Source organism: Equus caballus, chromosome 1 (assembly GCF_041296265.1).
Source record: "Equus caballus isolate H_3958 breed thoroughbred chromosome 1, TB-T2T, whole genome shotgun sequence".
NCBI lineage: Eukaryota > Metazoa > Chordata > Mammalia > Perissodactyla > Equidae > Equus > Equus caballus.
The window spans coordinates 29,749,246-29,764,184 of NC_091684.1; the positions used below are offsets into that span (position 1 = coordinate 29,749,246).

General features: G+C 54.6%; 1 protein-coding gene across 2 annotated transcripts; it reads right to left on the bottom strand.

Moving 5' to 3' along the window:
• Positions 1-27: 27 nt before the first annotated feature.
• SEMA4G (semaphorin 4G) lies at positions 28-13,756 on the bottom strand. Of its 2 annotated transcripts, none has more exons than XM_005602292.4 (16): positions 13,595-13,756; positions 10,168-10,646; positions 9,924-10,072; positions 9,581-9,643; positions 6,685-6,783; positions 6,478-6,571; positions 6,213-6,326; positions 5,883-6,052; positions 5,632-5,801; positions 5,196-5,340; positions 4,845-5,067; positions 4,325-4,440; positions 4,027-4,187; positions 3,766-3,827; positions 1,247-2,300; positions 28-1,123 (listed from the first exon to the last, which is right to left on the bottom strand). In XM_005602292.4, exons 2-15 carry the CDS (start codon positions 10,289-10,291, stop codon positions 1,471-1,473), a joined length of 2,520 nt encoding a protein of 839 aa, XP_005602349.2. In that variant the 5' UTR covers positions 10,292-10,646; positions 13,595-13,756; the 3' UTR covers positions 28-1,123; positions 1,247-1,470. The 2 variants fall into 2 exon arrangements, with proteins under 2 accessions (XP_005602349.2, XP_005602350.2); XM_005602293.4 differs by having other exon boundaries at positions 5,632-5,720; positions 13,595-13,716.
• Positions 13,757-14,939: the final 1,183 nt, after the last annotated feature.

The window sequence follows — 14,939 nt, forward strand, 5'->3', positions numbered from 1 at the left end:
ATCTAGACCAAGCCGACCACTCATAGCTGTGGGAAAGAGGGTATTTATTAACCAACAGAGAGGGGAGGAGCTGAGCCCAGGCTCCCCACTCTATCACATGCCCATTCCGCCCACCTTGGTGGTGAGTGAGGGCATTCCTAAAGATGTGTAGCCGTTCTCACAATAAATACATTCATTGTGGGGTGGAGGTGGGAGAGGTTGGGTGAAGGGCAGTAAAAACCCGTGGGATTCCACGTTCGCAGCTACAAAAATAACAGTCATCCTCACCCAAAGGGAATGGGGGAACTCAGGATTTGATTGTCCCATATGGGCCTGGAGACTTCAGAGGCCCCTGGACCCTGAAAGTGCCCCGGTGAGGTAGGACAGGGGTGGGAGCCAAGCATCCAAACTCCCAGCCTCTGCCCTTTGCATAGTTCCAAGAACGGGCTTCATGTGCCAGGTGAGACATCGGATCTCTCCTCTCCCTGGTCTGGTCTAGGGGTAGCAAATGTTTGGTCCCCAAAAGGGAGGCTGGCTCATTGAGTGCAGTGTTGGTCACCCGTCCTAGGGAAGTGTCTGCGAGGACAGCTAAACTGGAGAGGGCTCTCCCTCTGAAATGTCCATAGACCAAACCCGACAGACACAGGTCCGAGGCAGCAAGGGGAGGCTCAGAAGGTGCATGTGAGTGGAAATGTAAGCACATGGATGAGGAAGGGACATGCCTGGAGTTCTGTCTTGGTCATACAAGTGACCAAGCAGGTGGGGAGGCTGACTGGTAAGGGAGAAGAAGAGAGGAATGATACAGTCTTACCTCCCCAGGCTGGCCTGTTCCCAAGCTCTTGCCAAAGAGGTTACCACATGGGGCTGGGACTAGGGGAGAGGACTAGATAGGATGAGATGTGGCAATTGGGAGGGCACCCAAAATCCTGAAGAAGGGATGAAACACAAGAATGCACCAGGAGGTGGGGGTGAGGGCCCTGCAGCCCAGCTGATAGACATTCTTCCATGTGCGCATGTGAATGTATGCAGGGCTCGAGTGGCTCTGGTGGCTGGCAGAGGTCTTGTCTGGTTTCTGGACCATCCCGCACGTAGGGCCATGCAGAGGGTGGTGACATCGACGCCATCTCGACCTGCAGAGCCCTGCCTGAGAGAAAGAGGAAGGCTTTGAGCAGATGAATGGGGCAGGAGGATGGCATCCTCTCCTAAGTTCTTAGGTTAAGGGAATAGGAACTGGGGCTGGGTCTGCAGAGCCCGAGGGAACACCTACCTCTGAGGAGCACCGGTTGGCCTGGGCTGCTCACAGTGGGTCTGTGGAGACTGAGGAGGGGGCTTTGGCTGGGCCTGACTGGCCAGCCCTACAGGGACATCAAAAAGTTGGGAGAGGGGCCTGGAGTTGAGGGAGTGAAGATAGGGTGGCTGTGTGGGGAGGCAGCGGCCCAGCCCAGGGCAGACAGGCTGGCTTGGAAGAGCATTTGTCCCGGGAGGCTGGGCTCAGACAGAGCTCTCATCCAGGTGCTCCACGAGCTGTGTGTGCTTCCTCTTCTCCAGGATGCGGCTAAGCTCCTCAGCGAAGGAGCAGGGCCCTGCGGGTACTCCATTGTTGCTCTGCCTCAGGAGCACATAGCTGTTGCCATTCATCCTGCACAGGCGGCTGGGCAGTGCTACCAGCCCATTGGTCAGCTCAGCCGGTGGCGGTGGGGGTGGTGGGGGTGGTGGGGCTGGGGCTCCCTCCCCAGGGATGATCTGGAGGCAACCGCCCTCCAGGCCCCCAGCCCCCTCCCCATCGTCACCCTCATCTTCCTCTCCAGGACACTGGCCTGAGATTGTCTGCAGCTGCACAGCAGAGCCCCCTGCCCGGCTGACCCGACCCAATGAATATTTCCGTCGACGCCCTCGTCCACCTCCTTGAAGGCAGGCCACATAGAGGAGGGAGGAAGCCAGGATGAGGCAGAGGCCCCCAAGTGCAGCAATGGCTAGCACATAGAGCAGCCTCACATCAGGTGCCATTTGTACCCCAGGCAGGGCAGGGGCTTGTGGAGCCGGGGCAGGAGTGGCTGGCCGGACTGTGAGGCTGTAGGAGGCCAACAGGGTGCGGAGGCCATTCTCTTCAGCATAGCAGCCATAGTTGCCACTGTGCTCGGGCTGTGTGTCTGTTACCAGCAGCCCATCCACGCCGATGCGGTAGCCATCCTGCCCATCGCTCAGGCCCATGCTCCCATTGAGCAGCCACAAGGCCCGGGCCAGGTTGGATGGCTGATCACAGGGCAGGAGGACATCATCACCCCGGAGCACAGAGCGGGTCTTCAGCGGTGGTGGTGGCCCTGAAGGAGTAGGGGGGACAAGAAGAGCAGTCAGTGCCTGCCTATCACAGGGAGGGCATTGGAGATGGCAAGCCAGATGAGTCACTGTTATGTCCCCAGCACCAAGGACAGAATCTGGAATCACAGTGACAACTGACCAAGCTCTCTGCATTCATCCTCCCACGTAAGGTTCACGTTGACCCTTCCCAGTAGTTTTAATTCCTGCCATCTGCTAATGATTCCCAATCTCTACCTCCAACACAGAGTTCTCTCCTGAGCATCTGACTTAAATATCTTCCACGTTCTGGACATCTCCATGTGAGGTCTCTTGGGCATGTCACAGGAACTAAGGCCAAGGCCTCTCTCCCAAACTATACCAAGTCTTTTTCTTGAATTATCATCACTGAATGGCACCACCAGCTACTCAGTTGCCTAAGTCGGAAACCTGGGAGTCTCCTTGCCTCTCTCTCCCTCTCACCTTTGTATCTAACCCTCACCAGATTCTGCTTCTAGAATCTATCTCAGACGTGTTCACTTCTGTCCTCCAACTGCTGGCCCACTCTAAGCCCCATCTAATGCATTCTCCATGCAGCGGTGGGGTGACCTTTTAAGAACACTAAGCTGACCGTGCCCCTGCCCTGCCTCAACATGGTCCCTGCCCACCACTCCAGCCTCTTCTCTTGTTGATCAAACACACCGAGCTCATTCTGCCTGCTGTTCCCTCTGCTCGGGTGTCATTCCCCTCTCCATGCCCTCCACTTGCCTGGTTAACTTTGGGGATTGAGCATAGCAGTGATCAAAAGAACAAACTCCAGTCAGACTGCATGGAGTCAGGTTTGAATTCTGACCCTGCTGCTTAACAGCTACTTAACTTTGGGCTGTTTACTTATTCTCCCCGTGCCTTGGAGAGGTTGCCCCTCAGGGGGATGATGCTAATGGCACCTCTCTCATAGGAGTGCTCTGAAAATCCAAGAGCTCGTGCATGGAAGGGTTTGATCAGTGCCTGCACATAGTAGGTACTCAGTACATGTTAGCTCTGATCATTCACTTGCTCTTTCTTCAGCTACCAGCTCAGTCATCATATCTTCCTTGAGGAAGTACCCAATATCCTTCAACCCCTTGTCATAGTTGTAATTATTCCTTTTGTAACAAAAACCAATGAAAATAATTATAATTATTTGTGTGATCATGTGATTTCCTGCCCCTCCCCCCAAACATACACATAGATACACACACACATACTTGGCTATAAGCTCTAGAAGTGACAAGGAACTTTATATCTTGAGCCTGTTTCCCCATTTATAATTCTTTTGGGCAACAAATGTTTGTTGAGCACTTCTTCTGTGCCAGACTCTGCTGGGTCATCCTCGCTGAAAGCACACAGGTGCAGCCATTCAGCTGCATACATGCACAGACAAATGACAGTAAATGGTAAAGAGGACAGGTTATACAGCCAGACCCACACACTTACATGAATGTCACTTACCTGTGTTCCTGTTGCCCTCACAGCCTCGGTTTCCTCTCTCTATGTCCTGTATCAATGCTGTCCTGGAGACAGAAGATCAGGACTTATGAACAAGGGGAACTGGGCTTCATTTCCCCAGTGGAAGGGTCAATAGGGCTGTTACCAACAACTGGTCCCCACTTCCCCTACAGCTGGCAGGCCTTCCTCTTTCCCTCAGGCCCTGATCCCCTGGGCACAGCAGACACTCACACCCCTACCACCTCCCACCTGCCGCCCTCGGACCTGTTGGCTACGGTGGTGGTCGCCATGCAGGCATGCGTGCTAGGGTCCCAGCCGCAGTAGGGGTCCCGAGACAGGATGCAATCGTAGCAGGAGTGGTAGCGGGAGCAGCTGGACAGTGGTAGCTGGATGACTCCACCAGGAGCCCCCACATAGAGGCTGTGCTGGGAGCCAGAGAGGAAAGCTGGTCAGCAATACCCTTACTCCCACTTACAGACACACACAACAACACTGCCCAGCCTCCCTACTCCCTCCCCCTATTCTGGCAAGGCTATATGGAGGGTCGTGAGTGAGGGGCTACCTGCATTGGAGAGATGACCAAATTCTCCACAGACTGGGGCTCTTTGAACACTTGTGTCTCTTCAATAATGTGCATCCCAGAGCCCAGGACCACGGCCTTGTGGATCCAGCCATCAGCTGGTTTGGAAAGGGCAGAGGGTCAGACCCCAACAATAGAATCTGCTCTCGGTTCCCTGCAATAGCCTAATGGGAGCAGCTCAGGAATCATGAGGTCAGGGACAAGGATTCAGCCAGTAGCAGTGGGCCCTCAGGACACTGGGAACTCCAGGCTAGTCATGGCAGGAATTATTTGGCTCAGAAGCATTAGTGATCAGGGTCAAATGTCATTGTTGGTGACAGGAATCAGCAGTCACCAAGAACCAGGGGTCACTGGGGGCCAGTAGTGAATATTCACTGAAGAATCAACATGAGTGGTCACCAGGGTTTTGTGATCAAGGGTCATCCTGGGGGCTTGAGATCAACAGGGATCAAGGACTCAGGTCAGCAGTCACCATAGGGCTCAGGCCAGGGGTCAGAAGCACCTGTGCCCAGAAAGAGCAGGTCATAGGTGGGTCCAGCAGGCGTGGTGACAGGTGTCCCTGTGAGGTGTGTGTAGCGCACACTGCGCTTGAGCAGCAAGGGCCGTCCACGTGTGGGTACCACAGGCCGAGCCATCAGTGGGTGCAACTTCACAAAGTCCAGGACCAGGGATGGCAAGTCCTGGGATGAGTTGTAGCCTCGGCTGCGCAATGAATCTGTGATGCACTGGGGTGGGGGATGAGTGGTGAACCTCAGGACTCCACCACCTGCCCATCCTCCCCACAAGACTAGACCCGCCTGCCGCTCCCAGGGGTTCTGTCTACTCAGCACTGACCCCAGGCCTGGGCACTCACCGAGCCAGGCCGGGGCTCTGGCACCCCGCCCTCGTAGCGGCCCCAGCGCCGGGCACCATCCTGGTATTCCATGTAGGGGCCTGCAAAGACAGCCTGTACCTCAGCCAGGTCGTAGCGGCAGATGGCTGAGGCCTCCAGGGTCTTCCTAGGGATGAGACAAAGGGGAAAAGGCTGAGTCACACTGAGTGGATTGCCACCTGCCCAGCCAGGAGCCCACTGTTACCCTGGCCAACCCCAGCTCTAGGTCCACAAGGCTTCTCCTGAGGGTCAGCAGACCACTGTGGCCTTTGGTCCCAGGCTAGCTGGACATGCCTGAAATTCTCTCCCTGCAGCCAGCCCTCCCCACAATGGATCCTATCTCATTCTCACTGACCTCTGCCCCAGTCCCTATGCTGTCCCCAGTTCCTTGCCCCGCCCCCACTGTCCCTGCACTGACCACTGAGTGGTCAGCGTGAAGGCCGCATAGAAGTGTGCGCGGGATGAGGTGTCAGTGTCCAGGCTGCAGACACCACGTAGTGTCTCATACTGTGGAATGTGGCAGATAAGACGGGCCTTTAAGAAGGAGGTCCACTTCTTCTGCAGGATCTTCTTCCCTCCCAGGTCTCCCTGGGGAGGTAGGGGCATGGGGTCAGAGGCCAGGGTCAGAAGTTGTCACTACACCCTTGCCCTGACCTCAATCCTCCTTACCTTGCACACACGGGCCACACGGGCCACACGGTGGCTGCTGCGGCTCTGAGCAAAGCTGCCAGAGCCCTCCTCAGCAGCGCGCTCCGTGAAGAAGTAGTAAACCTTGTCATCGTCACCCACTGCACTGGCCTTACTCTCGCGCACCAGGACGGAGAACACAAACTCAGCATCTGTGGGTCAGGCAGTTCAGGTGGCTTCGGAGATAGGCTGGGATCTACCCTCCACCCAGTCAACAACACACAGGAATAGACAGGCTCACCTGGGGACAGGGGAGTAAAGATGAAGAAATAGTCCCCTGCCCCCCATCATCCTGTGCCTCATCCTCCTAACCATTGAGCCAGTGCATCGGTGCCTCCTCAGTCCTCAGGGAGTGTGGGTGGCGGCTCCGGCGGATGTCAGGAATGCTCCGGAATTCATACCTTGTGGCTGTGTAGAGGCCTCCATCTGGGGCAGGGATATGCCAGGCATGAGAGACATGTCACATACAACAAGGCACATAACACACATGAGTACCAAGTCCTAGCAACGAGATCTATGTCCCACAAACAGCATGCTTGTGGATGAGGGGCCAGGGTGGGGAGGAGGGCACGCTCACCGATGATGAGGCCTGTGAAGCCACGGGCTGGGTCGTAAGGACACTTCTCCTTCCCCTCCTCGAAGCTTGTTGGCAAGGTGAAGGCCTCAGCATCCTGGGGAAGGAGGGGCCAGAAGTCAGTGGTCCTGAGGACACACAAGGGTTGTGGCCCAAGGTCAGACCTAGGATCCAGGGTCACGGACCAGCGGCTGGGGCAGGCACACTCACAATGGCTGCACAGAGGGGCTGGAAGGCATGAGTCCCACATGCGTAGAGATGAGTGGCGTTGAGCCGCTGTAGGAATCGCACATGGTTGAAGCACTCGGTCTGTGGGATAGGTGGGAGAGGACTGTGAGCCCCAGGCCTCCTTAGAGGCCTCTTGCATTGGTCCAACTCTGTAGTCTGGCTTTTGCCCCACCCACAGGACAAACAGTGCTTTCTAAGATCCTGGTGGGCCTTCTCACTGCCCAGAACACAGAACATTCACTGGAACTCACTGTCCTTTGGCCTCCCAGTGTCATGACCCCTCTTCTCTCCTCTATCTTTTGGATTACCAGCTTCTGCTGCATTTCCTGCAGTCCCCTGCTCTCCCAGTTCAGGGGCTTCCAGGGCTCTCACCATCCTAAGATGCTTTTCTCACATCTCCTTCTCAGCAGTGTCCCCCACTCCTGGAGTTTCCACACCTCCTTTGGTCTGACACTACCAAATCTATTCCTAGGCTCCAGCATTCTCTCCACTTGATATCCCACAAACACATCAAACTCACCTTGTCAGAAACCAAGCTCATCCCCTCCTCCCTAATCTGCGTCTACCCTCCTAAACCTGTTCATCCAGTCTTTCCCACCTCACTTCATCTGTCCATCCTATTACTCAGTCCAGAAACCAGGAGTCATCCTTGCTGCTTCCCACTCCTTCACCCCCACATTCAGTCCCTCTCCATGATTAATCTTTGTCCTAAATGTCCTTGACTTGGTCCACTTTCCCTCCACTGCCATCACCCTAGTCCAAGTTACTACCATGACCCTTCCCTGGACAACTGCAGCGCCCACCTGACCTTTCTCCTAACCCTCTGCCACTCTTTATAGAAACTACTTATTTATTCAATGAATGAGGAACACACATACACAGTGTAAAACTCAAAAGGCGCGAAGGGATATGTTGTAAACAGAGAGTCTCCCTTTAATTCCTGTAGCCTTCAAAGGGGACTGCCGTCACCACTGTCTGAAGTTTCCTTCCAGAGATATCTGACCACTCGGCACACTCTTGCAACCCACTTCCAAGGCATATTTTTAAAATGTAACCCAGACCATGCCACTGCTGTATTTAAAAACCCTTCATTGGCTCACCAGAGTCCCGAGCACAGGGTCCCATATGCTCTTAGCCTGCATGATAGGGCCCAGCCCTTCCTCTGGTCTCACTCACTCTACTTCAGCCATACTGGTCTTCTCTGCCCATTGAAAGCCTTAAGCTGCTGCCCTCTTGACTTCTTCGCCTTGTTAATGATTCTTCTTCCTGCCTATTACCCAGGATTTGAATCCCTGCAGGCCTCTCTCTCATCCCACTCCCTCAGCGGGCGCAGTACTTTGGTCTCCACCCCTCTTCTCCACCAGCCTGCTCAGGTCTCCCTCCTCTGACCCACGCGATGCCCCCAGCCTCCCTACTGCCTCTCCTGCCTCCAGACCCACTCTATTTTAATTCATCTAGTGCCTGCAGCCAGATAAATATTCCTATGATAGGGTTTCACCAAAATGTTTACATTAAAAGACGTTGGCAAGGGAGGAATTCTGTGGTCAAATAAGTTGGAAACCATGGGTAGACCTACCTTTACTGTGGGCTTCTCAAAGCCTTAAAGGTGTCGCTGTGCATAGTGGGATTGAGCATGCAGCATTTCTCAAACTCATCTGAGTATTAAACCTCTGTTTTGAAAATGAATGCTCCTCAGAACATGCTTTGGGATATGTTCTCCTAAAACCTTGCTACCCTAAGTGTGGTCGGGGAACCAGCAGTATCAGCTTCACCGGGGAGCTTGTTAGAATCGCAGAAACTCAGGCCCTTCCCTAGACCTACTGAGTTAGCATCTGCTTGTATAATACGCCCAGGTGATTCACGTGCACATTATACAAAGTATCAAAAAATGAGGGTGCCCACTGTCACAGAATAAAATCCAACCACTCAGCTGGGCATTTATAGCCCTCCGTGACCTAGGCTCCACCTGCTTTACCAGCCCCATTTTCTATCCATGCTGCTCCAAGAGGCAGCCTTTGATGGAATCTCCTGGAGACATCTCTTTAAACGCAGCTGTCATACCACCACCCCAGACCCACTGAATCAGAATCCCTGGGCTGCTGGACCTTGGACATGTGTATTTTTTTTTTTTAAAGATTGGCACCTGAGCTAACAACTGTTGCCAATCTTTTTTTTTTTTTCTTCTGCTTTATCTTCCCAAACCCCCCGTACATAGTTGTAAATCTTAGTTGCAGGTCCTTCTAGTTGTGGGATGTGGGACGCTGCCTCAACATAGCCTGACGAGCGGAGCCATGTCTGCGCCCAGGATCCGAACCCTGGGCCGCCGCAGCGGAGCACGCGAACTTAACCACTCGGCCACGGAGCCAGCCCCGACATGTGTATTTTTAATAGGCTTTCCAGATGGATCTGTTACACAGCTAGACATGGGAGCCCTGGAGACACCGTGTTCTTTAGCCAGGAAGAGCTGACACTTCACTAATACCCCTCCATGGAATACTGGGTACTTGAGCTAATCCTTGACCAAAGCCTCATTTTTCTCATCTGTAAAATGGAGGATAATATTTCATACAGTTATTTTAGAATTAGGTGTTATTACCTAAGTCAGACTTACTAGAGATTACTTATTGTTATCATGATGATTATTTGGGAGGCCAGAGGAGATTAAGATGCTATTGAAGATCAAAGTAATAGGTCACCAGATGTTTGGATTAGGAGTGCTGTGCCCAGGGCCTGCCCCTCTGGCAGCACTTACAATGTTTATTGTGGTTGCTACAACTGATTGGCTGATATGTACCGCTCCATTTGTGTCCCCACCAACCCTGACATCCCCAATTGAGGAGGAGGAGGAAAGGAGCTAGGGACAGGGCAGACCACATACCTGGTTGTTTTTCCCTTTTTGATGACATTTGCTTTGCATCTCTGGGGAGGCCTCCCAGTGGATCTGGAGGAGGAAACAGAATGGGCTGATGTGTCAACCACAATACCTTTGCCTTTCCCCATTACCTGTGGGACCAGGTGATAGGACCCCAGGGAACTGGAGAAATTGGGGTAGGGGTAAGTTTCAGGAGGAGGAGTGGATGTAAGGGAGACCTGAGCTGGGAAGGGCAGTGCTGTCTGACTAGGGAGCTATGGAAGGCTGGCAGGATTTCCAGGAAGTTGAGGTCTCAGGGAGCTGAATGAAGATGGAGACCCTCTGGGTAGTCCAGATTCCAGGGGCTGACCTCTTTGTGAGACCCATCTCCTATGTTGTGGGCATTGAGAGAAAACAGGGCGCCTCGGGCTCCCACCAGCAGCCTTGCCGAGGCCTCATCTAGCAGCAGCGTTGAGTAGTTCTGGGCCTGGCCCTTGAAGTGCCGGGTCCCGGAGAGCTCTGGGGAGAGTGGGAGTTGTAAGCCCTGCTCTGGGGCTGCCTCTCCACCCCCAGCCCTGGCTCCTGCCGCCTTTTGAGGTTGGGGGGCATCTAACCTTCATAGGGGATGGTCATCCGTGGGGTGGCATCTAGTTCTCTAGATGGTCTCCGAAGCGAGGGTCCAGGAAATGCAGTTGCTGTGAGGAAGCTCAGGAGGAAAGGCCAGAGCCTCCCCCACATCTTCCTGGGGAGGCCCAGACCAAAAAGACCCCAAAAGGGAGCCAGGGCCAGAATCAAGGGGTGACGGGGAAGAACAGTCACAGAGGTCACGGTCCAGGGAGGTCACTTGGAAGGTCAGGGGTCATGGGGCCAGGGAGGGTCCTGGAATTGGGGAGACATGGAATCACAGAGTTGTGTGGCCATGGAATCCCAGGTAAGAGGTCAGAGGGAGGGATGGATCACACACTGCCTGTCTGCATCAAATACAAACTCCATAGTGAGAGGGAGTTGTGGGGTCATAGAGAGGTCGTAGGTCACTGATAGAGTCACCCTGCCCCGACAGTATGGCTCCTCCTGGTTCTCTGAGGTCCGTTTTCTGAAGAAAAAACAGGAAAAAAGCCTTTTGATCTGTGTGTAGGTAGAAGGTAGATGGCATTACCCCCAGACTTTATTGGTACTGAAGGGAGGAGGCCCGGCATCTACAAAACTCCCACGTCAGGATCGACTCACAGTCATTCTGTCCATCTCTGGGCTGATGCAGGAAGTTGGATGGAACTTGCCCTCTTGCCAAGACCCTAGACTCCCCAAACCAAACCCAAGGTAACAGCCCTCCTCTGACCAAGTCAGAAGCTTAGCAAGGCTTCCATCTCAGTGGAGCTCAGGTTCTCAGAGAGAAGGCATTCTCCTCCCAACTGCCCCTGCTGCCTGCGGGGGTGCCTTATGCAGGAAGGCCTGGGCAGAGACGTTTAATGGGCCTTTGTTTATTTTGTCCCGTTTTCCCTTTGTTTTTTCTTTTCCCTGGACTGAGAGCTCCCTCTGGAATTTCTCTTTAATTAGACACTTCTCCTCCTCAGCATTCCTCTCTTAGGGGGTGCAAATCTCTGCCCTGCCCGTGCGAGTTTGTACTGCACCCTCTGGCTAGGCATCCACACGTGCCCCTACCTGCAAACAGGCATTCACAAGCATTGGCAGGGTGGGTATCTGGGCCCCCCTGGCTGCACAGGTGTAATATCTGTGCAGGAGGCTGAAGTGTACAAGGCCAGTTAATTGAGACATGAGAATAGGGAAAAGGTGAACAATGGGATCCCTGAGCTCTTGGCCACCTCCCCTGGCACATTTTGGAGACTATTCCCACACCTGGACCTTCCCTCAAGCCAATCAGTTGGGGATGGGTTGGGGGTAGGCGTCAGGCCTCCTCTGACCCCTGTATATCATGCCTGATTCCTGAAGTGGCTCCTGAAGGCTTCTTGGGCTGGGCTAGGTGTGGAGGAAGTCTGACCCACCCAATCTCATTGGACAGGTCGAGAGGGGCCATTGGCCTCTCCCCTCCCTTCCATGTCAAATATTAACTATGGGGCCCTGAAGAGAGGGGAGGGAGCAGGAGCTGGCCAGGGGAGAACAGGAATTTGGAGCATTTATTCAAGAGGTGAAGGTCATCACTGTAGTGGGAAGAGCCCCGAGGTGGAGAATGGAGTATGACTAGAGAGAAGAGGGTCCCTGGACCACAGAAAGGGCATCAGCTCCTGGTTTGGGGGCTGGGGCAGCAGGAGGCCCCAGGCAAACTGCTCGTGCCCCACCCCTCACTGTGGAGGCACACCTGTTTACCTTTGGGGCCTCCTATTTGCTTATTAGCACAGTAGCCAGAGGGAGCCCTATGGCTAGGAGGGATCAGTCCCTAGGAGTGGGCAGGAGGGACACACCCCAGGTCAGAGCAACCACCCAGAGTGTGGTGCATGGCACACTTATACTGGTTTACACAAGAGTCACATGTGTCCAGAGGAGGGTGATGTTCATGCACACAGATATGCACACACACATATTCACAGGAGGGGGGTGAACACATATACTCACAGGAGAGTCATGCACATGCACATTCACAAGGAGGTTTATGCACACATATGTTCACATAAAGGGCCTGCCACATGTGTTCATACAAATTCACATGTAAGATTGTATTCACATGCCCATTTAGTCAGCAGGTCACAGCCTCAGAGGTTGCCAAGGAGGGTTATAAACCCACACATGCGCACATGAAGGATTGTACACCTAGCACAGGAGGGTCCTGTACATACACACGTATGTGGAGGGGACATGCATACAAACCCATTGATACAGTGGGTCAGGCACCGTCATGTTCACAGAAGGGTAAAATACATGTGTGTTCACACAGTCTCAGACACATAATTACATCTACGCAGAGACAAGCATACATCCACACAGGGGTCCAGTTCTCACTGCAGGATTGGAGGCTGCCAGTCTCCACTGGGAGTGAGATGCAGAGCAGAACCCCGCCTCCCTTCCCGAAAGTCCGAATTCTAAGGCCAGATTCCAAGTATGTGTGTGTGTGTGTGTGTGTATTGATGGGGGGAGGCTCCTGACCTCGGATGCTCAAATGGCATGGCTGTGTTGCCCCTCTGCAAGAGAGGGAGGGGCACCTAAACCAGGCAGAAGGAGGCTCCTAGTTTTAGCAAAGGAAGGATGGAATGGAACGCATAATTTAATACTCCTCTACTCCAGTGTATACCGCAGTTCTAGATAGGGGAGTTGGGCCGGAGCTCTCCGCCCCCATTTAACCTGTTGGGAGAGAAGGTGGGGCTAAATAGGGGGAGCGGAGATGCCACCCCCCCTCCCCCAGTGGCAACGAGGCTTCAAGGTCTCCAGTCCACACCCCACACTCCACCCCCAGTTCCATAGTCTGGGTTCCTCCCCAGGACCAGCCCTCTGAACTCTGATCATGTTCCTACTATTAGATCCTAGGGCGGAGGGAACTGAGGAGGGGAGACACCCCCTACCCCACCCCCGCAAACTGGATCAATGTAGGATCAGTAGGCTCTCGACCTTCATTCCAGATGTCCACCTGCCTAGTGTAGGCGGTTATCTCCCTCTGCCCAGTAGGATGTCTGGCTCTCCTGGCCTGAGAGCCCCTCCCCCGCTACCCCCTCCCTCCACCATCCTGGACAGTCCGCGGTTCTCTCCTGTCCTCAGGTCTAACCTCACTCTCTACTGCTGCAGCTTGAGGACGAGCTCTCCTTCGATCCCACCGGGCGCCGGGAGACGTGACCCAGATCCCGGGGAACACTGTTCGCTGCGCGGGTCCCCGCCCCGCGCCGGTCCCCGACTCCGTGGTGGTGGGTCTGCGCCCAGGGCGGCCCGAGGCCTGGCCCGCGCCCCTCCAGAGCCTTTATGTGGGACCACGACGAGGGGACTTGGCGGTGAGGAAGGCCTGGCCCAGCTTGAAGGGTGCAATGGACGTGGGGAAGGCTTGGCCTGGCCTCCGCCCCCGGCCCAGGCCCCCTCGCCCCCCGCGCTCCCTGCCTCTCTCACCTTTGCGCTGCGATCCCGGGCCACACAGACGGCGACGCGCTGCTCCGCGGCCCCACAGCACCAGCTGCGGGAGGAAGGGGCCGTGGCGGGAGGTGGGGCGGGGTGGAGGCGGAGCCGGGGGTGGGGCGGAGGCCTGGGAGGCGGGACCAGGGAGGTGGGGCCGACAGCGTGGGGCGTGGGGAAGGGCGTCGCTCTCTTCCTTCGTGCCCCCCACCCTACACAATAGAGACGGTATGAGGCCACGGCTCACACACAGCACCTCGGGCATTTGGCGTCCCCCTCCCCGAAGCGCCACGGCCTTGGTATCGCCTCTTGGTGGTAGCCTCACCACCCCGCGCGCCCACCTTCCCTCCCCTCTAGCCCTAAGACGCCTCGGACTTGCCAACAGCTAGGGACATGTAAAACTGCCCTTTGGGGGCTTAACTCTCCGAGGGCCCTCTGGCTTGTCCTCTAACCTGGACCTCACTTCTTGCGCTCCTGCCACCCCCTTCTGCTCTTTGCCTAGGGTGTGGAGGGCCACAGTAGGTGAAGACCAAGCTCTGGAGCAGCTCTGAACACAGAACAGGGTCTTGATTCCCGACTCAAGGGTCTCCAGCCGCCTGGTCCTTCAGTTTGAGGTCTGAGTGGGTGAAAGGGGTCAGGCCTGGAGGAGTGAAGTAACAGCTTGACTGAAAGTGCACACAGAAAATGCTGTTTTTCTGGATAAATAAGCCACAACCATTTGCACCTTTTACATTCAACCACCTCTTGGATGTAAAAGGGTTCATCTCTTTAGGGACTGGGTCACTCATACAACTTATCTGGAACATCGTTCTTACTCCAGATCTTCCAGTGAATTCCTCCGAGGCAATCAAACGTCCTCTCCTTGCTAGTTTCAATCACATTACCCAGCAGCAATCTAGGAAGCCCCCTCAGAATCAACTCCCCAACCTCTTTAAGTCAGCTAGGCCAGTCCTGCCATGCAATCTTTGGCCTTGCAGTTTCCCCTCACCTCAGGCTATGCCTCTTTCCCAATGCCTATTAAAGACCCCTCTAGGGTTTGAATCACACCAGAGCTCTAGCCATGACCTGGCCTTGATCCTCCCTCCCTCATCCATGACAGTATTGATAGGAACCCAAGAGCAAGACCGAAATGATGAGGCCATAGGACAAAGGAAACTGACTCTTGCATGTGCCTAGGAGTCTGAGCTCTGCAGGCAGGGGGTGAGGAAACAGGTGGATGAGCACTGGCCTGAGAGAGGGCAAACAAGATTCAAGCGGCTCTGTCATCATTTAACTGAAGGGACAGTGGGAAAGACACATCATCCCTCTTTTCTGAATTCCCCAAAGCTCAGTTTGGCACTTC

Bases quoted from the DNA above. Each gene is read 5' to 3' on its own strand.
- SEMA4G (XM_005602292.4), bottom strand. From the start codon at position 10,291: ATGTGGGGGAGGCTCTGGCCTTTCCTCCTGAGCTTCCTCACAGCAACT. The intron at 6,053-6,212 runs GTTAGGAGGATG...CCTGACCCACAG, and splicing joins ACCGATGCACTGGCTCAATG to ATGCTGAGTTTGTGTTCTCC. The intron at 4,188-4,324 runs GTAGCCCCTCAC...TCTGGCTCCCAG, and splicing joins TGGTCATCTCTCCAATGCAG to CACAGCCTCTATGTGGGGGC.